This window comes from Rhinopithecus roxellana, chromosome 9, assembly GCF_007565055.1.
Source record: "Rhinopithecus roxellana isolate Shanxi Qingling chromosome 9, ASM756505v1, whole genome shotgun sequence".
In the NCBI taxonomy this organism is placed as follows: Eukaryota; Metazoa; Chordata; class Mammalia; order Primates; family Cercopithecidae; genus Rhinopithecus; species Rhinopithecus roxellana.
Window position 1 is genome coordinate 33,991,859 of NC_044557.1, and position 27,344 is coordinate 34,019,202.

At 38.2% G+C, this 27,344-nt stretch overlaps 1 protein-coding gene across 5 annotated transcripts in view; it reads right to left on the reverse strand.

Annotated features, from left to right (window-relative positions):
- The window catches only part of ASPH (aspartate beta-hydroxylase), a 227,846-nt gene that overhangs the window by 47,480 nt on the left and 153,022 nt on the right, over positions 1–27,344 (reverse strand). For all 5 annotated transcript variants that reach the window (XM_010360355.2, XM_010360353.2, XM_030937465.1 and 2 more), the window contains 6 exons: positions 27,065–27,151; positions 20,274–20,424; positions 15,893–16,029; positions 9,049–9,147; positions 6,267–6,356; positions 1,173–1,310 (listed from right to left, as the gene is read on the reverse strand). In XM_010360355.2, the coding sequence (XP_010358657.1) occupies positions 1,173–1,310; positions 6,267–6,356; positions 9,049–9,147; positions 15,893–16,029; positions 20,274–20,424; positions 27,065–27,151 (702 nt within the window). The remainder of the gene's footprint in view (positions 1–1,172; positions 1,311–6,266; positions 6,357–9,048; positions 9,148–15,892; positions 16,030–20,273; positions 20,425–27,064; positions 27,152–27,344) is intronic.

A 27,344-nucleotide genomic window follows, 5' to 3' on the forward strand; every position in this document is an offset into this window, starting at 1 on the left:
CATTATCAATATTTTGTCACTCTTGCTCTTCATCCCTGCTTCTTGCATGTGTAAAATTGATTGTTTGAACATCAGAATATATTTTCTTAAATAAACCATGTACAAATAGCAATTAGAGTCCGAGGTCAAAACCCTGAAGCCATCTAACCTGTAAGATACATGAAGTTTTTACATTCTGAGTAAAAAACAACATGATTGAAACTATGAGTTAATTAACTGTGAGTCCCATTTTATGACTGTGTCTAAGAGGAAGGGGCTTACCAAAGCAAAAGTAAACTTCTGACCAGCCCCTACCAAAGGCACCAAGTAGAGAGTGTTAAAGTTCAGGTTTAACCTACTAATATAAAACCTTCCAGTTATTTTTATAGCTATTTAGAATCACTTAGTTTCTCCAAATGCCACAGCATTTTCTGCCACAGCATTTTCTTAAAATATTTATAACTGCATTTTCTCTCCATAGCCACAGGGCCAGTGGGTCTCAAAGTGTGGTCCAAGGACATCTGAGAATTCCCTAGACCCTTTGAAGGGGTCTGCAAGATCAAAACTACTCTCTTAATAATACAAAGATATTATGTGCTCTTTTCATTCTTTTCTGGGCACACAGTAGAGTTTTCCAGAAGCTACATGAGGTAGGATATCACAGCTCTAACAGGTACATGTGTGAAGTACATGTGAGGATTCTCCTGTTGTCTATTAATCCAGACTCCAAAAAGATTTGTAAAAACACAAAACAATTCCAATCTTCTCACTACAATTTCTGTTTTGAAAATATAATTATTTTTTTAAAAGTTATTTATACTGGCATGTTATGAGGTTATTATTTTTAAATAATTCATAAATATATATACAATTTTCTTTCACTTTTCATGTCTAATGATTCTATTGGTAGATGTAAACCACATTCCTTGGGGTAGTCAATAATTTTTAAGAGTTTAAGAGGGTCCTAAGGCCAAAAAAGTTGAGAACTGTTAAGTTCCGCACGAATTCCCTTCATCATCTAAATGAAACTTTTGCTTAATGAGATGACAATTCTTTTTTCATTATATTTTGCAAGTGTCACTAGAAATAAAATCCATCTCTTCCCTGGCATTCCTTTTTATGATAAACATTTTCTGATTTTGAGTAGGAAATAGACAAAGATCTGGTGAGGATGATGTCTAAGTTACACTCACCTTTACTAACTCTGTGTAGCCCGTTTCTTTTGGGGTCCACCAAGGCTGTGCTTTCAGTCCATTCACATTGTAGAGTGAGCGTTGCCAGACAGATGCAAAGTGTCCTCTCTTGTGCCCAAGCTCATACCACTTATATGCCTGAAGGAACAGAAAGAGTGTGCTCCAAACTGTTCCTTCAACAGAGCATTAATTTTAAAATTGAAGACATTAAAAATAAGGTATTACTATGACACATTTAAATAAAGAGCTTGCTGCTAGGTACCCAAGTCTGTTGAACTCTGGTGAAAATATTGCTTTTTCACTGGGTTTCTGATTATGACCTATTTGTATAATAAACATGTACATCTTCTTTTTCCCCTTAGGCTGCAGTCTCTCTGGATAGTGGATTCATGCCCTACACATTTTGGTCTCCCTTAGTGTCCAGCAGGGAGTCTAGCACTTATTTGTTGAATGCATAAAGAAGATACCAATGGGTCTTTTCTATTTTATGTTTCCTTTAGAAAAAGATTATGATTTTAATAATTTCTTCAAAGATACTTGCATTTACTGAATCAGAATGCTAAAATAAAGAGCAGCTTCATTTCACATGTTCTTTCCACGTCCACATTTAAGAAGGTCACCCCAAGGCATCAGAGTGCAAACCCTCCATTAAACTAAGTAGACAGAAGGGAAAAATTATTCTGAGTGGGCAATAAATATAGTGATAGCCCATTTTAGATTTTTAAAGAGGAAATTTCTGTTCATAATATATATTTTTTCTGCCATAAGGGATAACATATGTGGCTTTAGGCTAGCTGCAACATGATACTACTTGCCTCCAAGACTAACCTTTTCAGGGACAGCTGGCTATGGAGTATGACACTCTTTATGGCTCCTTCAAATGATGCCCTCACCATATGCTCCCCAAGGAGCCCTGCCCAGTTCCTGCACCAAGCACGCTCCATTGATTTGGAATGGAAAGCTTTCTAATGGTGCACTTAATATTATCCCCTCCACTATTGCAAACTTGATCTAATGATTACTTTTACAGAGATAATTCAAATGCATTTTTGATAAATAAAAATAAGCATTTCATAGTAATTTGAGCATCTTCTTTGTAAATCACCAGTTACACTTTAAATGTAAAAAATGTTAAATTTTCAAATTTTCCCTCATTAGGAGAATGAAGGGGGATAGCAATACCACCTCATATTTTCAGTAACACTTTACATTGACTACTTTCTTTGAATGTGTTATCTCATTCGATTTTTCCAATAACCCCAAATATCTCCATTTTACAAATGTTGAAACAGGTTTACAAAGGCTAAATCGTTTGAATTAGCATCTGGGGCTCTTGGCAACTTATTCTACTCTCCTCCTATTTATATCATTTAGCAAACACTATGAAAAATGATTTTCTTATTTAGTTGTCTTTTTTATTAATATCTGAAATTAAGAATGCATATACAAATCATTCTTAAATATTTTCCTTACAGTACATATAAGTTGTAGCCAGAATTCCTTTAAAAACCAGAAAGTTAAAATGATTAATTGTTATGTAATTTTAAAAAAAAATAGCATGTATCTTTGAAATTAATTTGACTATTGTGGTTATTTTTGTCCGATTTAAATTTAGGATTTTATTTCCTATGCTTTTCAGAGCAAAAGTGAACAATAATATTAAGGACAACAGATTAGTTTTTCAAAAATCTGACAGTCCATTTTTGAGTCATTACAATTCATTTTAAGGATTAAGTGTATTGCTAGAATAGTGAGAAAAAAAGTTACTGTAGAAAAATAAAAACAGCAAACATTATAGCTGTAGTTCAAGAGTTGGAAGTCTTAGATTTTAGTCTTGTCCTTTAATTAGCACTCAACATGCTAGATGTCTAGGCAAGTTACTTGATTTACAATAGCATGTTTAAACTATCTATAAGGTCTTTTCTGACACTCAAAGTAAGTAATCCTGCATCAAGTAGGACTCTTTAATTTTTCACTCTCCTGTCATTTGAATTTTAGGAGAAACAAAATTGTGAAAGTGATATACCAGAAATTTTTAAAAATCACCTTTAATCATATGTGACACAGGGGAGCCAATGGATTCAGCTAGATTGCTTTTGAAAAAAACATCTAAACCACTTTACAATAAAAACTGTGATAAAATCAAAGATCAAGTTAGAATCCTTTGAAAATTTCTCTACTATTTCCTGTCTAATCAGCAATTTTGCATATGTAATTAGGAATATTAAAATAGACAGTGGGAGGCCCTGGGACACAGGGGCAGTAAGAGCCCCTGGGTCACATTTAAGAAGTTAAATGTGTTTTATATCAATGTTGTCTCTACTTTCTTCCAATCATTGCTATGTATGGTTTTTATGCACATGTATGTGCACACACACACACACACACACACACACATGAGAGAGAGAGAGACAGAGACAGAGAGAGAGAGAGAAAGTATGTCAGATGACTGGAACCCAGAAAAGTCCAGGCCACATCTGTGGAATGGACTGTCTTAAGTGTCCTCAGCTGGGTTATGTTCTGCCTGGAACCCCCTGTCCAATGGGGCCTAACAGACACACTTCCGGTGGACACACTTCCAGTGAGAAGAGCTGGCTGCAACTTGCCTAAGGATTGTAAATGCCATCCTGTGCACACAGAACTTTATGTTATTGTGCATAGCAGGCTTTTTGAGCATAGGGTGGTTTGAAAGAAACTGAGACCAAAGCAAGAAACAACATCCAGGTTCTTACAGCTATCATTGAGGAGGCAGGTGACAAAGACTGGAGTTGGCACTGACTGAGCAAGAGGGAGGGTGAGGGGGATGCCAAAAACGTGAGAAAGCCAGATCTCCACAGCTGGCCCTGACTAGACTGGAGTGAGGAGGAGAGGGAGGAGCTCAAGCTCACTCAAATCTTGATCCTAGAAAGGTGGGAATATCACTGAATGAAAGAAGGAACCTAGGAGGAAAAACGATTTAGAGAAAGACAAGTAAGTTGTCTGTGTGCCATCATGTGGGACACTAAGCAGGCAGTAGACGTGAGAATGGGGACTTGGAGAAGGAGACTAAATCTAGCTAGAATGTGGATTTGGAAGTTATGGGAATACCGAGAACTGCTATCTGAATTGCTGCAAGACTCTCATGGTTTGTCCCCCCTCTTCCTGACCCATACTAAATGGACCAGTTAGAAAAATTTTCCTCAAAACCCATTTTCTGGCCAGTCTCTGCAGCACAGAGGCTGTGGCTTTGCTTTTTGTGGATCCATTCTCTTTTAGAGTTGGAGCAGTGCTCTAGGCATAAAAAGTGAAAAGTGTTTACTTCCTGATATGCAAACTCAGAGCATGACAGCCAAGCCAGACTCAACACCTAATATTGGGAATATACTAACATGGAGTTTCTACAGGTTTGTTTCTGTTCTCCTGTAAGAACAAATCCTTCTGAACTTTTTAAGTTCAAGAACTGTGCTGTTCTTTGCATATTCATGATAATTAAGCTGGTAGAACAGTCCCATATGTTCAAATCCCAAGCCCTTAACAAGTGTGTAGTAGTGAACTCTTTGCCCTTGAAGTAAGGGCTGTTTTCATCTAAGATGTGAGATAAATCATAGGCTTCTTTTATCTGTCTTTGCCGTGGACTCTGAAATGTTCAAAGATAAATTAATTAGTGACAATTACATTTACAGTAGTCAGATATGAACATTTATCCAGTGTTAGATGTTGTAGCAAAATCTTTCTTGTCCCTCTCATTCAAAGGAGTTGTGAGCCATTATGTCTAAAAGAAAAATGGGATGCAAAAATGATTACTAATCAGCAATTTCTTCTCCCTTCTTTCTCTTTAATTCTAATATCTCATTCTATTTCAGTTGACTGGTAGGTTAGAGGGGGAAAGGTACAGATAAATAGAAATGTATAAATTAAAAAGTGTTGGGTGCAGCACACCAACATGGCACAAGTATACATATGTAACAAACCTGCACATTATGCACATGTACCCTAGAACTTAAAGTATAATAATAATAATAATAATAATAATAAAGAAAAAAAAAGTGTCAATTGTCTGAACTTCTAGCACCCCGAAATTGGTTCATGTTCCTAGCAGACAATTAGCTTATCACAAACCCCTTCACTTCTCTGAACCCTCAGTTCCCCAGATGATTCCATGTTCTTATTAATTTTAGAAACCTGAAGCTGTATTATCCTTAGATGTCACTTTATTACATACATGGAATGCAATGGTTACAAAGATTCAGTGTCTCACTTTACCCTTTTATCCACTGACTCTAAGGAGAGCCCAGCTCTTACCCCTGCAATGGAGCAAGACAAGAAAGGAGGGCTTTGCTATCCAATAGGGCTGCATAAATCATAAATCATGGTAGACTGTGACAGAGTTTTGAAATTTACAGTGCATGACATCATGATTAATGAGACAGTGTTATGTTTATAGAGGTAGACACTGTACACAGAAAAAGAGAACCATTACAAAGAACACATGGAACTTGTTTAGCTACTACAGTTTTTGTGTCAATCCCTATCATTACTGTCACCACAATGTTCATCTTATACTTGGTATTAAATATTTCAGAGGATAAGTTACACAACTAACCATTAGGATCTGTGTGCTTAGGAATCAGCTGATAAAGACCTCATTCTAAAAAGAACTTATTTTAAAAATTCCAAAATAAAATGAAAATGAATCTAGGCAAACTGTTAAAATATTTCTAAAAATTTAAATTATTTCAGTGACATCTCTTCATTTCAAAATTTAAAAAATACTTTTCCAAGGCAATTTCTATCCCTCTGTACACACACAGACACACACACACAGATACACGCAGACAAAAACATACACAGACATGTACCAACTTAGAGATTGCTTTTGTGATTACTTAGCTGATTTCTTGAAATAAACTATAAAAGCCAAATCCTAAAACTTATTTAAAGGGTTAAGCTGGAGTTGTTGGGTTGTTCCAAAGATAGTTTAAGTAACTAAACAGTTTACATCACTGCTTTCAAAAGTTCACACTCAAAATATTTTTTGAATTCTAACTTTTCCTAGAAATAACTATTCTCCCAACTCCTCTGTTAGAGGGAATCAGAAACTCACACACCCATTACCTCTTTGTTCCCAACCCTCTGCATGGCATCCCCCAGGTGGAAATAAAATCTCCCATCATCAGTGCCAGGATCTCCGGATTCTATTCCTTCCTGTAGAAAGGATAGTGTTAGCATGGGTAAAATAATTAAATACCAGATTCCATTAATTGATTTACGTAGCTTTTCTTATGGCACATTATAAGAAAATCTAAAAACCAGAAAAATATATCTCTGTATTAAAATTTGGGAATGAGGTTACTGATCAACATTTGCAATGCCAAAACAAAAGGAGGTCATAAAGCTAAATTTAACAATGCATTCATCATTAATTCACAGTGGAATGGCCCACAAAATTAGTATGATACTTTGTGTACCTTCTGTGTGGGAGCAATCATGTTTCAATATTTCAAAGAATTTCTCTGGCTGGATAGCTCTTACATTTATTTTGCTCTCCAAATCTGACCATATGTCATCTAGAGGCATTTTATTCCTAAACCAAAATGTTTAACTGCTCATGTTTGAAGTGATGGCAGTCCATCTCCAAGTATTATTTATTTCCATTTAAAACAAATGTGTCCTTACCTTTTTTTTTTTTTTTTTTTTTTTTTTTACAAAACATACAGGAGAATTAAAGCCAATTTGAATCTTTAAAAATGTAGTTTTTATTAAACAAATCCCTATTCTAAAACATTTCTAATTCTCTGATTTCTCACACAAGGACTGAAATTGAGATTGATAAACTCCATTCCCTTCCCCGCAAAGAGAAAAGATATTAAAGCAATAGAATGAGTTTAGAAAAGCCGAAGGACAAAAGTTAAGAATATCTAAATGTCAAGGACTTCTTTATAAAAATCTGCATCCTTGAGGCCTCTTCACAAGAAGCTTATTCTTTCACTAGGAAGAAATTGCATTTACATAATGTTGGAAATGAGCAAGCTGCATGACAGAATGGGAAAAGCATCACTCAGGACAGGAAGGGAGCTACGGCGAGGGCTTCTAATTGACCAACATTCAAGTGTCCTTGCTTGATAACTGACCAGCCCAGCTCTTGCTTTCCCCATCTCTGAAGCAGGCAGAGTAGCAGTAAGCCATCCTATGTCAAAGGAAATGTAACGAGACACTTTAAATCACAGAAACCCACATGCCCACAGGGCCCTGGCAGGAAATGTGAAGTGCTGACAGGGGTCCAGGGACAGCCCCTTCCCAAGGGGGAAACACTGCTTGTCTGTGTGCAGGGAAGTGGGCCAGATATGATGTTTCAAGAGAAAGTAGAAGTCTGCATAATTATATAAACATGCTCAGATTCTCAAATAAGGCAAGCAATTAAAATGGTTTTTAATAGAACTATGCCAGCCAAATAAAACATGCAAGCTATTTGCAATCAGTGGGTTACTATTTGGGATCTCTGATTTAAGTCATGTGAAAGAAAGAGATCATAAAAGTGGAATATATTGCTACTTTAAAAAAAAGCCTACATCTCTCTCATCAGCTATGCCCAATATGGTAGCTGCTAGCCACACATTACTGCTAAAATAAAAGAAAATGAAAAATTTACTGCCTCAGTCCCAGTAGCCACATTTCAGGTGCTTGATGGCTACATGTGGCCAGTGGCCATCATACTGGAGAACACAGATGAAAAACATTTCCATCACAGTAGAAAATTTTTTTCCTTTTAGAGACAGGGTCTCACTCTGTTGCCCATGCTGGAAGACTGTAACATATTCACAGCTCAACGCAGCTTTGACCTCCTGGGCCTGAGTAGCTGGAACCACAGGCACGTGCCACCACATCCAGCTAATTTTTAGAATTTTCTGTAGAGATGGGATCTCACTATGTTGTCTAGGCTGGTCTTAAACTCTTGTTCTCAAGTGATTCTCCCACCTTGGCCTCCAAAAATGTTGGGTTTACAGGTGGGAGCCACTGCAACTGGCCCACAGCAGAAAATTCTTTTGGGCAGCCCTGGGATAGACCACCTGTGATTCTGCTGAATTGATGAGGATTTAATTAGATATGAGAAAAAAAGCATATTTTAATTTGAATATTTTGAGCAATGACATTTTCAGCCAGTATTTGTTACCTCATTTTGTGTGGGTAGCTAAGAGTACTATTCTGAGTACAGTAAATATATAACTTGTAAAAGGAACATATAATGCATTGTCTGTGTGTGTGTGTATATATATATATGTATATATATATATATATTTTTTTTTTTTTGAGACACAGTTTCACTCTGTTGCCCAGGCTGGAGTGCAGCCTCTGTCTCCTGGGTTCAAGTGATTCTCATTCCTCAGCCTTTCGAGTAGCTGGGATTACAGGTGCATACCACCACACCAGGCTCATTTTTGTATTTTTAGTAGAGACGGGGATTCACCATGTTGGCAAGGCTGGTCTCGAACTCCTTACCTCAGGTGACTCACCCACCTTGGCCACCCAAAGTGCTGGGATTACCGGCATGAGCCATTGCACCCAGCCCATTGTCTGTATTTAAAAATATTGAAAGCATCACCAATTTTGTCCTCCTTTGCCATTTATTTAAAAACTAATAACAACTTCAGTTTTATACATGTTTAAATAAAATGTTTTCTAAATTATCTCTGCTCACGTGGTTGGTATTCTGACATCTGACACTGTTGGTTACAGTGGAGGCCCGTGCTGCCTATGAATGTCGTGGTCTGAGGGTGGACATCCTGAGGATAAAAATACTCGGCAGTGCATGCAATCAATCCACGAGGAACAAGAACGTGTGTTCCAATAACTTTAAGGACTCAAAAGATGAAAGGAGAGGGGAAACAGTGAGCATTACCTTTAAATATGGGATGCTCTCAGCAATCTTGTTCTGTGCCTTCAGGATGAAGCCATAATGGACTTTAGCAAAGCCATCATTAGGTGTCACACTCAGCACCTAAACTCAAAGAAAACACAGAACATAACTCAAAGAAAACATAGGTGATGGCTTAAAAAATTCTACAAATGACTGTCAAAACCAGTTTTAACTAGCTTTGTTGTACTTGGATTAGATTATGATGTTACAGCTGAAAACACCGTAGTACTTTGTCTCATGGCAATATCATTAAGCTGAAATGGCTCCTTTTCCCCTCAACTCAATATGCTTTTCACGTTTACACAATGGTTCTTCAAGAATGAAGAAATGAATGAAAAGGCAATAACCGTTAAAGCATCACTGTAACAATGCAAATCAGCAAAATATCTCTCAATTGATATGACTTCAGTATTTTTTAGTGATCAAGGGAAAATGGCTTTAAATTTGCTATACTTGAAGACAATTCTGAATGGTTATTAGACATCACTTCATATACAAGCTTTATACATTGCCTTAATTAAGAGAAAATTTAGATTTGCGTTTGTAATACATCACAATCCATTCATTCAACAGAAAACTTCTTGAGTGCCCAGGCCATTTTAAGCCCTGAAGATAAAGTGGTGAGCAAATCCAATATTCTGTGATAAAACCCAGGTAAATATTTCATATTAATCACATCATTGTTTATTATTATATGTGTTCATTATGATTTAAAGATAAATTATGCAAAGTACCTCCAAATTAAATATTAATAGTGAGAGACCAGAACAACACTCAACTTGTGAAGCTACTTAGACAAAGTAATTTATGGAACAAAAGAGAAGGATGGAGAAGGTTTGAGTTGGTGCAGGTAGGGAAAGATGCATCTCCCATCTCTTCTCCCCATCCTTGAGCCTGAGTAGAAAAAGGGAAGTCACAGCCACAGTAGGGCTACAATGGGGTTACAAAGAAGGAACAAGTGTGCACACAGGGGACACCAGGCCCTCGGGGGGCCCACACAACACACACTGCAGATGCTGTAGCATTTTCAGCTTGCATCTGGTCCTGTACCTCATCAATTAGCAAATCTGGTCAACACTACCTTCAAAATATATTCAGAAACATACCGTGTGTCACTTCCTTCACCGCTGCTACGCTGACCCAAGAGAGGTGTCTCATCATCTCTCTATATCTTCTTACAGGAGCCTCCTCACTGCAGATCCTCTGCACCCCTGGCCCTGCCCCTGCTTGCTAAATCCTAGGTCAGATCTCAACCCTCCTCTGCTGCATTACACTCAGAGTGAGTGCAAGATTGAGTTCCTGGAACCACCCCAAAGCCTCCCTTGGCTGGGCCTCTCCATTGCTCTGGTCTCCTCACCTGTCCCTGCCCCTCCCAGGCAAGCCTCTGAGGCATGTTGGACTTCTTGCTGCTCCACAGCAAGTCAAAGACATCCCTGCCTCAGGGCCTTTGCATTCACAGTATCCCTCTGGCTCAGGCTCTTCTGCCAGACATCCCCATGGCAAGCTCCCTTACCTCAGTGAAGCCTACCCCTGACCATCACCCTCATTACTAAAACAGAACCCCCTCCATCCCTAGTCACTCTCCAACTTCTTTACCTTGACTTACTTTTCTTCATAGCACTTACCACCATCTGACCTAGTATATTTTTATTTCTCCTGCTAAGATGCAAGCTCTACAGGGATTTTGTCTGTTTTGCTCATTGCTCATCCCCACTGCCCGCTATGCATAGCATAGCATTCAAGTGCTCGAGAAACCTGTACTAAATGCTCAGATGAGTACATGCTGGGCTTTCCTCCCTAACTAGACCTCCTAAAGCCCAGACCCTGCTTCTTTGCAGCTTCCACAGCACTGTCCCCAAGCTAGACATTGAGCAGGAGTTCAATAAATACCTCTGGAATTGAACTAAATTGACACAGATGATGATTCTACCAGCATAACCATGGAGGGATTATTATAATTATTACAGCTACACAGATGACATTTCTGCCTACTGCAGGCACACAGCCATTATCTCAAGTAATTAACAAATTTATTGATTTACTAGACATCTTAGAACACACAGAACTCTTCCAGGCCCTGGGCATACAAAGATAAATGAGATACACTCTCTTTTCTCAGGGGGCTGTCACTCAAGTGAGGGAGACAGATTTAGAAGTAGACAATGCAAGATGGTAAGTGTAGCTATAGATAGGCATGAAGCATGCAGGGGTTATACAAGAGGGGCACCTGGCTCACTCTAGGGTGAGTGTGGCTGGGGCCAAGGTCTGAAAGGTATTTAAGGATAAATTGGAGTTCACCAGGAACAGGAAGTGCAGGATGGTGGAGGAGAAGGCATTCAAGATATAGCAGAAAGTGAGTAGAAAGGGATAGCGGGCCAGGAAGAGCAAAAGGGAATGTTGTTAAATTATGAACAAAAGGTGATAGGAGAAGAGATTGGAGAAAAGGCAGAAGTCAAATTAAATCACAAAGGGTCCTGTTTAGTATCAAGTGCAAGGCAATGTCCTGGGGAGTAGAAAAAAATTACATACACTTCTACTTGTATCTGTCTCTCAAATAGGGTGAAACAAGCTCTGTGGCTCTCCTGTGATCTGCACGGTGGACAGCCATGTGTCCCATTCAGTACAAACACGGTCAGGAGGTGAGGGTGGGGGCTCAGGCCCCAGGGCAGCTGCCAGCGCTGCTCTCCCTGCTTGCTTCTTTGTGCTTAGGTACCATGCTTACTGCAGTTTACACGCAGATGTGTAATGGTCATGCAGGTTGTATTATTTAGTAATCAACAAGCCCTCAGAAAATGACAAGTGGTTTTATGAGATTTCTAAAAAACCCAGATTGAGGCTACAGTTGCCCTTTGAACAATATGGGTTTGAACTGCATGGATTATCTTCTGCCTCTGCTGCCCCTGAGACAAGACCAACTCCCCCGCATCCTCCTCCTCTTCCTTGGCCTAGTTAACGTGAAAACAGTGAGGATGCAAACTTTAATCATCCACTTCCTCTTAATGAATAGCAAATATATTTTCTCTTCCTTATGGTTTTTAAAGTTTCTTTTTTAAAGTTTTTAATTTTTGTAGGCACATAGTAGGTGTATGTATTTATGGGGTACCCGAGATATTTTGATACAGGCATGCTATGCATACTAATTACATCATGGAAGATGGGGTATCCAGCCCCTCCGACATTTATCCTTTGTGTTACAAATAATCCAATTATATTCTTTTACTTTCCTTTTGCTCTTTAAAATAACATGTTCTTTTCTCTAGCTTACTTCATTATAAGAATATAACATATAGTACATATACAAAATATGCATTAATCAACTGTTTATGCTACTCGTGTGGCTTCTGGTCAACAGGAGACTATTAGTAGTTAAGTTTTTGGGGAGTCAAAATGTACACATGGATTTTCAATTGCCCAGGAGGTTAGCATCCCTAACCCCTGTGTTATTCAAGGGTCAACTGTAATATTAGACAGATTGTCTCTCTCTTTCTCTCTCTCTATAAAACACACACATCCATTCATAAACACAAAGCACAGACAAAAACAACCACAACCTCATATAGCTGACATTTCTATCCCCAGGACAAACTCTTTGCATGCTACATACCTGGAATTTTAAAAAGTTATATAATCATAAAATAATAAATATTAATTTTTCAGCAAGAGTTAAAAGATTTTCTGGCAGTTAAATAGAATTTTATATTTGACATCATCTTAAAAATTGTTTTGGGGTGTGTACCTTTTGTAATGCACATATATATTAGTGCATATATATATACATAATATTATGTGGGTACAAACATGTACACATAACATACAAGTACATAAACATATCTCAGGCATTTGCTTGAACATTTTTGTCTGGAAGGGCCACCATCAAGCATGTCTGAAGACCACTGCTACAGGAAATGAGAACCACAGAAGATTTAAAGCCGAGGGAGATGATCAGTGTGGTGTTGTAGTGTTAGTGAAGGTCGGGGGAGAGGAAACCCGGACAGGATAAACCTGTCCCTGCTCAGGCAAGAGATGACGGGTGCTTCGGTTACAAAGGGAAGGGATTTGAAAGTTAAAGAGAAGTTAAAATGAATAGAAATTCGTGATTTGGTAGCAGATTATAAACTTCATGAGGGCACATTCTGCGTGTGTTTCATGAACTACTGTTTCTCTAGCTAGTGTGTATGGGTTTTAATAGATGTGTGTTGACTGAGTGAATGGGTATAAGTGAGCAGTGGCGGCTGAGTCAGGAGTGGCATGAAACTCCCCACTGTAGTGCCTGGGCAGCTGCTAATGTTGCCAACTTGCAAGAGAATCTCAGGAGGGGCCGCAAAAAGCTACAGACTGGAACAAAGGATATCACACCATTTTAAAGCCAGTTTCTTTGTTGAACTAAAAACAGCAAAAAACTGGAAAAATAAAAATATGAACGTACTCAAAAATAAAAATTAACATGAAGAAAAATGTAAAATTAAAATGTCTGTTTTCTAAAAATGATCTTTAACATCAACATATCAAGAAAAACCTTGGCTAATGAAAGAGACTCCATTAGATATAGCTTATTAACTTAAAAGTGAGAGGACCGGAAAAAAGGAAACCCCCACACATATTTTCAGTCTATTAATGCTTAAAAAAAAAAAACTCACCCATTTGTATAATATGGTTATATTTTAGACTTTCTGCATCCTACTATGCACATTCAGATGAGATTATGGTATAAAACGTATAAACAACAGCAGGTAAATTTTATTTTTCGGGATGAAGTAAAATGTTTCACATATCTGAGACTTAGTATCAGGTAAAGGGATGAATATCCTGAAGGAAGGTTTTAAAAAGGTGAGAAAGGACAAATCCACAGTGTGTTAGAGAAACCAGTATGCTGTCAGATCCTGCCCTAACCTCAAACGTGCTTGCACCCAGTCAACACTTGAGAATGTTTTTTAGATGGAAAGAAAGAGGGAGAAAGGAATGCAGGAAGGTAGGAAGTGAGAGAAGGAGGGGTAGAGGAACAGAAGAAATAAAATAGGGAAGAATTCTACAAGGAAGGAAGGGAATGAGGAGGAAGGGAAGGAGGGAAGAAAGAAGGAAAGAAGGAAGGAAAGAAAGAAGAGAGGGAGGGAGAGAGAGAGGAAGGTAGGAAGGAAAGAAGGAAGGAAGGAAGGAAGGAAGGAAGGAAAGAAGCAAGGAAGGAAGGAAGGAAAGAAGCAAGGAAGGAAGGAAGGAAAGAAGCAAGCAAGGAAGGAAGGAATTCTACCAGTTCCATTTTTGTTGCCTCTGACAGTGACAAAATAATGGATGTGTTTGTTATAGCTTCACAATTCTTACATTCACAGGTCCTGATTCACTGAGGTATATGACGCTTCTCTTAACCATACTCTGTAAGACAGGGCGTTGAGTGTTAAGTGTTGGCCATTAACAAATGCAATGTTCCACATGGAATTAATGTATGACCTGGAATAGGTCTTTAATAAATGGCACACATTGTCAACATTAAAGGTTCAATCCCCCTTGTGTAGCTATTAGTGATGTTATAAAAAGCAAAGGTCTTATTTCGGCTCTCTCAGAAAATATAAAAATTATGAGAAAGGTAAAAAGATAATTGCTCCAAAATTCAACGATTTTCATTACACAATAATAGCAATACACAGAGGAAAGTACCGCTTTAAGAATAGACCCAGTCCCTGCCAGAGTATGAAATTGCTGTTCTTGATGGCATTTAAAAAATATTGTAAAAGGAGTAGGGTGAGATGACTTGTTCCTGTAATCCCAGCTATTTGGGAGGCCTGAAGCAGGAGGATCACTTGTGGCCAGGAATTTGAGTCCAGCCTGGGTAACATAGGGAGACCTCACCATTACTAAAGAATTTTTTAAAATTTAGCTGGGCATGGTGGCATGTGCCCGTAGTCCCAGCTACTTAAGAGGCTGAAGCAGGAGGATTGCTTGAGTCCAGGATGTGGATGCTGTGGTGAGCTATGATCATGTCATGACACTCCAGCCTGGGCAACAGAGTGAGACCTCATGTCAAAAACAAAAACAAAACATAACTGTAGCAGAAATCATATTGACTATCACTGAGTGGTAACATCTTGATGTAGACTTCACCAGCTTGAAAACCATTGATCAAAGGGCCTGAATTAAAGAATAACAAGTAAACATGTTCCTCTTTCTTTTACAGAGGCATTAACTTTCTCCATCTTCAAAATTCATTGGGCATCCTGTTCATTATGTACCAAAGGAATTCCTCCACTGCCTAAAGGAGTCACATTTCTCTAGATTTTTAGTTACTTGTGACTTAGAGGTTATCCATCAACATCTGTTATAAAGTAGAAATCCTTTGAAAGGCATCTTTGCCAGAGGATTTGAAGAGTCAATGCCCTGCTGAAAAGTGAGTAATTTATGTCACATGCTTGAAAGGCCCCTGTTCCATAGCCTCTCTCTAGACCATACTTCTGCCAAAAAAAAAAAAAAAAAAAAAAAAAAAGAAAAGAATATGTGTGTGTGTGTGTGTGTGTAACATCCACAGGAACTTAAATTCTCCCTGTCATAAAGAACAATTTTAGAAAGACTATGTATGGAAAGATAAATATGAAGTTTTAAAAGCATCACGATTATAATTTGAAGGCTTTAATCTACTAAGTGTTAACTGAGACTTAAAAATCTTCTGATCTAGGAAAAAAAAGCACTGTTAAAACATAGTTTAGAATATGTTAACTATAGTAATACTTACATGCTTTTTAACTTAATTTAAAATAAAGATAGACTGGGTATAATAAATGTAATTTGCAAATAGCCTTAGAACTTAATTTGATGTAGTTAATACAAGATTGATGCTTACCTCTTCGTAAACTTTCTTTGCATTGTCATTATCGCCTATCAAGAGGTATCCCACGCCAAGGTCATTTTTTAAGGAAGTATCATTGGGAAATAGTTGAACTAATCTCTGTAGGGTAAGCAGGGAACCTCTCATATGACCTGAGTTGGTGAGAATTAAAAAAAAAAAAAAGAAATAAAAACAGATTATGTACACTTTTATATTGAGAAGGTAGGTCATGAGAGACTATTCACCAGAGCCCGAAAACTAGCTCAAATCTGGCTTTATTAGTGGTTTACTAAGTACCTAGTAGGATTTCATAATGTAGTTGTAGTGGTATTAATAACTGCCATAAGTAGATACTGAATATGGCATTGATTATAAACATTCTAAAGACATTCTCATTTTTAAAATTCAGCAATGTTTACCATTTTATGTTAAATTTCTTCTCAAGAAAAACTTAGTCACCAATTCCTCATTTAAAAAAAAGTTCTGCTGAAATCTTTTAGGTTTATCAACTTTATGAATAGAGGGTAAGCAATAAAAAGTCTTAACTAACTTCAGGGTCTAGCACCCGTAGGAAATTTGAAAAGGCACCAAAGTACATGGGACAATACCTAACTGCTGACACATCTCCAATCAATGACAAGTGTACTCATCTCTAGGTAATGACCTAGTCATGGAACAAACGATACATCATCCGGTATTAGGGGGCCCTCTCGTGGACAAAGGCATACTTTGCACTCATGAATCATGAAAAAACCCAGCTTCAATTGGTCTATATAAAAGAACATGTACAAAAAGAGGACTAGCATAAATGAAAAAAGTCATGAATTATCTAAAGGGCTTCATTGCCCACAATCTAGGAGAGTGACATGAGTGTCAGTACGTTAAAGCATCTGTGTATTCCACTGCCAAACCATCTGCCATAAAGCATCACCGACTCATCCCATGGCCTATGCCCCATTACCAGTCAATCGTATTCCAATCAGAACCCTAGTCATTTCCTCACTAAAAAATCTGGGCTTCCTTTTCTATACCTTTCCTTCCCGCTACCTGCCCACCTAGGCTCACACTTTCTTCTAGAATTCTATTATCCACAACAAAAGCATGGACACAAATCCCTCTTGCAGCCATCTGCTCCCTGTCCGTTCCACTCTGCAGCCAGGAACCCTGTTGTGTTGTGACCAACTTCACCACCTTGTCATTTTCACTAAAATCTTCTGTCTCCAGTTGCCTCAGAGCCTCCTTGAGTGAACTTGCCTCATTCTCAAGGACATTCTGAGAGGACTACATTCAAATGCTGATGGATTGCTGTGGAAGAGGCAGTCACCTTCCCAGGGCTGAGGACAGGGTGAGGCCAGAGAGGGACTCAGAGTGAGATTTCAGAGGATGCCAAAAAAGTTAATAATTTTGATGTGAAGGCTAGTTTAATGCACCCTTTTAAAAAATTAATATTAATGCAAAACATTCATGATGAAGAAAATGTTAACACTTTAGTGACAGAATCACTAAACAGTGCTAAGCAGAGTCATAGTGGAGACTGAGGCAAGAAGAAAACTCAGTGATGCTGATTCTTTTTTTTTTTTTCTTTGAGATGCAGTCTCATTCTGTCGCCCAGGCTGGAGTGCAGTGGCAGGATCTCGGTTCACTGCAACCTCCAACTTCCGGGTTCAAATGATTTTCCTGCCTCAGCCTTCTGAGTAGCTGGGATTACAGGTGCCTGCCACCATGCCCGGCTAAATTTTGTATTTTTAGTAGAGATGGGGTTTCACCATGTTGGCCAGGCTGGTCTCAAACTCCGGAACTCAGGTGATCTTCCCACCTTGGCCTCCCAAAGTGTTGGTATTACAGGTGTGAGCCACCACACCCGGCCAGTAATGCTGATACTGTGTCCATGGCGAGTGCCTGCATTGCCTCTCTGGAGTCCTGGCCCTGCTTTTCTGTGCTGAATTTGTGCTGTATGTTTTACTTCTGCTGCACTGGTCCCTATGAATATTAGCGTAACTGACCATTTCTTATCATTTTTAATGATCACGTGGGCTCTAGTCCTATTTTGTTCATCTACAAAAGTGATGCAACTCTTCTTCATTCTAATCCTCAGAAAACTGATAGGAGGGTCCACTGGGCCTTCTAATCTATAGGAGCCTCCCCTAAGTGACATTAATAATCTGCCCATGTAACTGTCTGGCCAGCTGAGCACCTGCCTTGGCAGTGACTCGAGCTCCTTCCCTCCACGTTGAGTGATGATGTGTTATGGGGAGAGAATTGTAAGCCTGGTGATCATGAAGTCAGCTGACAGCTAGTCTTATTTGCCTTCAGTACTGGGAACCTGGGTCAGTCCAGAGGATGGTATATGATGTTCTATATTATGTGTGCCACTTTTAGCATCTGGCTCGTATAATTTTTCCTCAAATGATAATCTTTAGATTGTAGCCTCCTAAATCTGATGAGATATGATATGATGTTCTTTTCAAAGTATTTGCAAATTTGCTTCATGATTAATTTTTTTCTAGCATTTTCCTTGATATAGGGTCAAATCTTACAAATAAATTTTTTTAGAGTACCAGAAACAGCTATTATTCATTTATAAAAAAATTTCCACAGATAATTTCAGCCTCCATGAATCATTTTGCCATAGTTAAGGGAGAAAAGAATTTGGTGTCACAGGAAGAGTTTTTTATTCCAGACATCTATTAGCTATGATTCCTTAGGCAAATTATACAGGCTATCATAAAATGGGACGAAAGGGGGAGAAGAGAGCTAGCAGAGACTTGTTAATGAAATTTAAGGGAAGAAACCATCTACATGAGATAAAAGTGTAAGATGAAGTAGCAAGTGCTAATGTAGAAGCTGCAGCAAGTTTCCAGAAGATCTAGCTAAGATCACTGATGAGGTGGCTACACTAAACAGCAGATTTTCTATGTAGACAAAATCACTGTCTATTGGTAGAAGATGCCATCTAGAACTTTCATAGTGAGAGAGAAGAAGTCAATGCCTACTTTCAAAGTTTTGAGGATACACCTACTGCCTTGTTAGGAGCTAATGTAGCTGGAGACTTTAAGTTGAAGCCAGTGCTCATTTACCATTTTGAAAAACCTGGGGCCTTTAAAATTATGCTAAATCTACTCTGCTTGTGCTCTATAAATGGGAAAACAAAGTCTGAATGATAGAACATCTAGCATGGTTTGTTGACTATTTTAAGCCCACTGTTGAGTCCTTGAAAAAAAAGAAAAGATTCCTTTCAAAATATTACTGCTCACTGATAAGCACCTAGTCACCAAGAACTCTGATGGAGATGTATAAGGAGGTGAATGTTGTTCTCATGCCTGCTAACACAACATCCATTCTGTAGTTCATGGATCACAGAGTAATTTAGACTTTTAAGTTATATTATTTAATAAATAAATTTTATTTAAATGTCAAAATATAAAAACTAACAGGAGTTTGGGGAGGAAGTTGATTCCAACCTTCATTAATGACTTTGAGGGGTTCAAGACTTCCGTGGAGGAAGGAACTACAGATGTGGAAATAGCAAGATAACTAGAATTAGAAGTGGATCCCGAAGATGTGATTGATTTGCTGCAATCTCATGATCAAACTTTAATAGATGAGTAGCTGCTTCTTACAGATGAGCAAAGAAAGTGGTTTCTTGAGATGGAATGTACTCATGGTGAAGATGCAGTGAACATTGTTGAAATGGCAACAAAGGATTTAGAATATTCCATAAACTTTGTTGACAAGGCAGTGACAGGGTTTGAGAGTATCGACTCCAATTTTGAAAAAAGTTCTGTGGGCAAAATACTATCAAACACCATTGCAAACTACAGATACATCTTTCCTGAAAGGAAGAGTCAATCAATGCAGCAAACTTCATTGTTGTCTTATTTTAAGAAATTGCCTCAGTCACCCCAACCTTCAGCAACCACCACCCTGATCAGGCACTGGCTATTAACATTAAGGCAAGACCCTCCATCCACAAAATGATTACAACTCACTGAAGGCTCAGATTAGCATTAACATTTTGAGCAATAACATATTTTTAAATTAGGATTTGGACATCGTTTTCTAAGCCATAATGTTATTGCACACTTAAGACACCATGACATGGTATAAACACAACTTTTAGATACCCTGGGAAATCAAAAAATTTGTATAACTCTCTTTATTCTGATGGTCTGGAACCAAACCCGCAGTATCTTTGAGGCATGTCTCTATTAAGGTAAGGATTGCAATTTCAGTTTTAGAGATGGTGCGCTTAGGACACAGATACATTACTTGAAATCAGTTATAAAATTCAAGTTTCCTCCCATGTAATCATTCTAAGAGAAGAATACACTCTTCAGCTTCTTCAAGACTAAAAAGTATGCCATTTCCTACTGAACTACCTTTGACTGCATCTTACCTAGAAATTGTTGCCTGTCTGAGCGACGCTTCAAACTCAGCTTCAGCAGGTCTGCAGGGACATCAGGTAGGCTGGCCACCTCTTGGTAGGTCTCGATGGCTCCACGTAGCACCTCATTGCTTCTCCTCTTCTCAGCCAAATCGTCCTCACACTAGAAGAAATACCCAGCCTGGATAAATGTCCCATGACTAGCTGTGTTTGTAATTACCCAAAATAGTCATAAAAAGTTAACTTTTGGACATGCTTTAAAAGAAATGTAAGACACATTAGCCTCTTCTCCTTATCAAGAAATAAAAAAAAAACTAACAAAATATAGAAAATCAACACACTATTTTAATAATACAAAGAAAAGTTTGTTACTAAAGATAAGAAAGAATGTCATAAAGGCAGGACTAATACATGCTGGGGCTGATGGAGATGTACATCCTGTTACACACTAACATTATATAGGCAGGTCTCCAGTCCAAGTTCCCGTTCTTTCATTAATTTATTCATATGTGCATTCGTTCATTTAACAACTGTTTTCTGGGAAATAGGCACGCTTCTACAATGTGGCAGGCATATTGAACAAAACAGACAAAGCCCTTTTTGCTTTCTACTTTGCATCCATTTTGGAAAGGTGGCAAATATAATAAAGAAATAAAGGTACCATCTGTCTAACAGCCATAAGTGCTGTGGATAAAAACAAAGCAGGCTTAGGAGTGCTAGGTGGGATGGTAAGACATTGCTAATTTAATCAGGATGATCGGGGAGGGCCTGAAAGAAGAGAGGGAGTACATTATGAAGATACCTTGGGGAGTAGCATTCTAGGCAGGGAAAAGAGCAAGAGCAAAGGCTTGGAGGTAGGAGTGAGGAATTGAGGAAAGGACAGTGCAGTGGAGGGGAGGAAAGGGAAGACCAGTGGAGGCCATCAGGTAAAGTAGGGCCTGGCAAGCTATTGACAATTCTAGTGCACAAAGTGAGATGGGAAGACAATGGGGACTTTTGAAACAATCTGATGCATGTGTTGAAGGAATCATGGTGGCAGCAGTATGGAGAACAGACTGAGAAGCTGGGAGAGGTAGAATACTCCAGCAGGAATCCAGGTGTGGGATGGTTACGGCTTGGACTAAGATAGCAGTAACGGAAGTGGTAACAAGTGGTCAGATTATAGATACATTTTGAAGGTCAGAGCCAACAGATTTGCTGATGGTCTAAATGTAGGGTGTGAGAGAAGGGGAGAGAGAAAAACCAAGAATGAACAAGGTTTGGGCTTCAGTGATTACTGGATGAACTGTCATTCCCTGAGAATGGGAACACAGGGCAGAAGCAGGTTTGGGGGTAGTATGGAATCAGGAGATTTGTTTTGGACATATTAAACCTAAAATGCCTATAAGATATCCAAATGGAATTATTGACCAGGAAGGGGCATATATGAGTCTGGAGTTCAGGAGGGAGGTCAGAGTAAGAGATGTTAAGTGTGGGAATCATCAAGGATGAAGATGGTATGTAAAGCTAGGAAGCTAGCAGCAGTCGAGAGTGTAAACAGAGAAAAGAAGCAGTCCAAGAATTGAATCCTAAAGAACTCCAGTGTTTAAGGGTCATTAGAGATCAGGATAACAAGAGAGGACCAGCAAAAAGGAGGGAAACCCAGAGTACGGCAGGTTCAAGCGAACATGAGATGATGGAAGGAGGTGGAGATAACTCTTTCGAAGAGTTTCACTGTAAAGGGGAGCAGAAAAATGAGCCAGCTGGCAGAGGGTAATGTGCAGACAAGGGGAGTTCTTTAAGGATGGGAAATAGTACAGCATGCTTCCAAGGAGATGCAAGAGTCTCAGTAGAGAGGGAAAATCTGATGATGCAGAAGGAGATACAAAAATTAGAGGGATGTCCTTCAGCAGGTGAGAGAGGAACAGGGACCAGAATAGTCAATCCGTGCTAACAGGAGGGAAGGCAGAGCATATGGGCACAGGTAGAGAATGGCTGTTAGCACAGTAGCAGCATCATGTGGAAATTGTCTGGATATTTCTATTTTCTTAATGAAATAAGAATCAACATTCTTAGCTGGAAACTGAGAATGGGGACTAAAATACTGGAGGCAAGAAGAGAGAGGAGAATGTGTAAAATACCATCAATATCTCATCAGATTTAGGAGGCTACAATCTGAAGACTATCATTTGAGGAAAAATGATTCTGGCTAAATGCTAAAAGTAGCATACACATTTTTTTTTCTCAGAATATTTAAACATGTTTATGTTGTTAAAATGTGTGTTGTAGTTAATATATAAATATATGCAGAATCAAAATAAAGTATCGCCCCACAATTTGAGGGCACGGTAAGAAAATGACCCATCCCTCCCATATCCCAAAGTAAAAAAACCAACCAACAAACAAAAAAACTAAGAATCAGCATAAATTGACAAAATAAGACAACTATGGGATTTTTTTTTCACAAAATAACACATCAGTGAAATAACTTGATAATATGAACTGATTAGGATAAGTTACCCAAGATGACGAGAGCTACAATTAAAGCAGTAGTGACAGAAGTGGGCAGATTTATGAGAAAGAAAACTTGGTCGGATAAAAATCTCTAGATTAGAAAAGGCAGTTCACCCTTGATAAATGGAGATATGCTCCAGACCATTCACTATCTTTGGAAGTCTGTAAATGGTCTCCGGAATAGACTTATCTACCAGGAGAGAAAGTCCGGTGTCAATGACCCACACTGATCATGATGCTGGCATGGCCTTCTATCATATATTCCTATACTGGCTCTTCTGTATAGGTATCAGCTCCTTGTGAGTTTTGTTATAGTGAGTTAACTCCCCAAAATATGAATACTGATAGATAACTTTGCAGAAATACAGAGTTCTAGACCTGAGAGTCCTTTCAAAACCATCTACAGATGTTCATTGACTTTCGATGGGGTTACACCTCATCATAAATTGAAAACATTGTAAGTAAAAAATGTATTTAATACACATAACCTACTGAACATCATAGCTTAGCAGAGTCTACATTAAATGTGCTCAGAAAACTAAATCAGCCTACATTTGTGCAAAATTACCTAGCACAAAGCCTATTTTATAATAAAATGTTGAATATCTCATGTAATTTTTTGGATACTATACTGAAGTACAGTTTCTAATGAATGTCTATCACTTTCATACCGTTATAAAGTTGAAAAATTGTTAAGAAAAACTATTGTAAATTATAAAACATCTGTGGTTCACTCTCTTCATTTTGAACCTACAAAGTGCCCAAAAAGATCCTGGAACTGGAGGTCTCTGTAGCATCAGTGGGTGGACAAATGCCTACCAAGACAATCCTTCTTTATTGAGATTGGAATAAATATCTTTAAACTCCATCTGAAAAGTGAGAGAGATAGTATAATCTGCATGCCATGTTCCCTCTCTGGTGCCCCAGGGCCCTTTGTTTTAATGAAGTATTAATATTTACAACTTGCAGAATTGGAAAAATATCACTACTAAAATGGCACATAATTCTTTATAATCTCTTGAATAAAACTGATAGCACTTGCACTGAAAAGTCTACAGATTGGTTTTTATCAGTTTAGCATCTGTAGATAAAACAAGCTGAACTGAAACTGAATATTTGTTACAAGATGTAAACATCGCAAAGCCTTTTGTTGACTCTAACTTAATTCACCCAACCAATCTGCCTATGAGATGTGCCATTTTCTACCTCAAAGGCATTAATGGTTTCTGAAAGATAATAAAGTGAACTGAGTTAATATTTTAATATTTTGTGTTCAATGTTTGGGGAACTTGATCAAAATTGATTTTTGGTGATATGAAGAAAAAGACATTATCAGTGCTACTTTATAAATGATAGATACTATAGTTTATATATGACTTAATGTTGCTAAATTTTAAAAATTTGTCGGAATATTCCAAAGTAATTGTTTAATCTGCTACCAAAGAATGACAAAGTCATAATTTCTTCCTATAAAACCCATCTTCTGTTGAATTTTTATTTTTAAAACTATGAATTTGAAGTTTCCTTTAAATTACTCTATTAAAATTTAATTTACCATGCCTAAATTTTGCTGTATGCTACATTAATATTAATAGCAATAACACATTGAAGCATAATAGTTTAGAGATAAAAGATATTGCTTAAAGCCTAAATCTCAAATGTCTACTGTGAAATAAGGATATACAGTCATCCTTAGTTATATACTGGAGATTACTTCCAAGACCACCACCACCACAGACGCACTGCAATACCACTGTCTGCAGATGCTCAGGTTGCTGATATAAAATGGTATAGTATTTGCATATTGCCTATGCATATCCTCCTGTATAATTTAAATCATCATCAGATTACTTATTATACCCAATGCAATGTAACTTCTATGTAAATAGTTGTTATATTGTATCATTTTTATTTGTATTATTTTAATTGTTGCATTGTTATTTTTAATTTTTTTCTGAATATTTTCAATCTGTGGTTGGTTGAATTCATGGATATAGAACATGAGGATTCGGAGGGCTGACTGTAAATATAACAATCACAAGGTTTCAAGAGCACTTCATTTACTTAGACTCTGGTACTCACAATTAATATTACATATAAGGAAAACTTCTAAAGTATAAAACATTTTTGCCGGCCGGGCGTGGTGGCTCAAGCTTGTAATCCCAGCACTTTCGGAGGCCGAGACAGGAGGATCACGAGGTCAGGAGATGGAGACCATCCTGGCTAACCCGGTGAAACCCCGTCTCTACTAAAAAATACAAAAAACTAGCCAGGTGAGGTGGCCGATGCCTGTAGTCCCAACTTGGGAGGCTGAGGCAGGAGAATGGCGTAAACCCGGGAGGCGGAGCTTGCAGTGAGCTGAGATCTGGCCACTGCACTCCAGCCTGGGCGGCAGAGCGAGACTCCCTCTCTAAAAAACAAACAAACAAACAAACCCCCCTCCAAAACACCAAACAAACCCTCCCATGGCTTCCCAGCACAGGTACAATAAAATCTGCAAGGCTGCAGCCTCCTTGATCCTCCTTTCCCTGCTCCCAACATGACCTTCTTTCTCTCCTCAGGCTTATCCCAAGATTGTTTTCCTGTCTCAAAGCCTTTGACTTGCTGCTTTCTCTTGCTTGGATAGCTCCTTCTAGTAATATAAACTCCTCACAACTCAGCCACATGTTGCCTCCCTAGAGAGACCTTTCCTGCCCAACTTGTCCAAAGCGCTGTCAGCCCCGTTACTTTCAATCACATTACCTGTAGCCAAAAAAAACTTAATAGGTATGCCCTTTATTCCATTAGCTTTTCTTCTTTTCTTTACAGCATTTCTTATTAGGTAAGATGATCTAACATATTTATTCTTAATACTTTATAACATTCTTTAAGTACGTATTTATTTATAAAGACTTTCAGGGCTTCGCTCAAATGTCACCTCTTTGATGAGACCTTTCCCTGCCACCTTTCATACCACACCAACCCCCTCATATGTCTACTAGCTGTTCCTTGTTTTCTTTATCCTCTGCTTAGCACTCAGCCCTAGTAAGCATATACTTTGGACTTGCTTGTCTTATGCATTGTCTTCCCCTTTATAATGGAAACTCTGTAAGTGCTGGGGCTTTTAAAATATGTTCTATTGATGCTTACATCAGTGCCTGGCACATAGTGGGCTTTCACCAAATATTCTTTAAGTAATTAAAAAAAATCTTCCACTGGAATCCACAAGAATGTTCATTGTATTATATTATAATTATTTTTAAATTTTCTATATATTATGATGTTTTGACATCTTAAAAAACCTCTCTGGCTAGGGAGAGACTGTTCTGAGCTAGACAATTCTGAGATGGCCAGTGCTCAGGCAGAAGCAAGCTTTTGATATGCAAACTAACCAATCCAGAGCCACACTTCCTCTATTTTAATCATGTCAGGGCCAGGTACCACCCCTGCAGGCAAAAAGACGGCTGAAATTATTTAAACCAGCCAGTACTAAACTGTTCACCCTGCCCTACCTTGCCTTTTCTATGGAAACCTCAATAAAGGCTGTGGCCAAACCTTCCCCTCTCTCTTGCCTACCATCCCCTGATCACCTTGAGTCTTTCCCATGTAGCCCTATGTGGCATGCTGGGCCTCCTGTCTCTAGGACTTGTGAGCATAACAAACTTTGCTTTTCCCTAATCCTGTCCTATGAGACCTCTTGTAGCTGCACCTGACTAATCATCTCATAAAAGAATACAAAACAGACATTCCCAGGGCCTAAAACACTGACATGCAGTGGGTTTATGCAGTTACAGGTGAACAGGGACATGCTTCATGAAAGAAGTTGGAAACTAGAGAAAGCCAGATAAGAAAGGAGATTGTGGGAGATGAGGATAAAGGTAGCTGCTAAGAAATGAGTCTGTTGGAAAAAACTATAGAGACAACAAAGTATGTTCCACTTTATATTTTAGAAAGGTCTTTCCTAAGCATACTTGCAACCTCCAGTTATAAAACTGAGAGTCTGAAAGCTCTGAGGAGCCTCAAGTGAATACTGTATGGTGGGATTAGATGGAATGGGACATGAGGGGATGGTAAAACAATGACAAAAGTGTTACTCTTTATTTTCTTTTCAAAATCAGAGAGAAGTCACATGGAGGACGAGCAGAAAAAAATGTTACTAAATTCAGTAGCATGCAATAGTGATAATTAATTGTATTTCTTGCATATGTATATACGTGAGAAACTGATTCTGTATAGAAATTAGAAAGGGAAAGTAGTAAGGAGTAAAAAATTCAATTTCACAGAACACATAAACATCAAAAAGTGTTCTAAGGAAAAGGGTCTCAGAATACCTGTGCCTTCCCATATCTTGCTCGTGGACTCTGTGGGTATTTGCGTACTAGTTCTTTGAACGCATTCACTGCTTCCTCAATTTTTCCCTGTTAGAAAGACAAAATTAAATAAATAAAATAAATTAAAATGCATAATCAATTAATGTTGTTATTTAATATTCAGCAAGTGATTTTGTCAGAATTTCCTAGATTCCATCCTGAGTGTAAAGATAGTTTTATCTAAGATTTTAAAAAAAACCTATATTAAGGCAAACAGAAAACTAGTAATGAACATGTATTT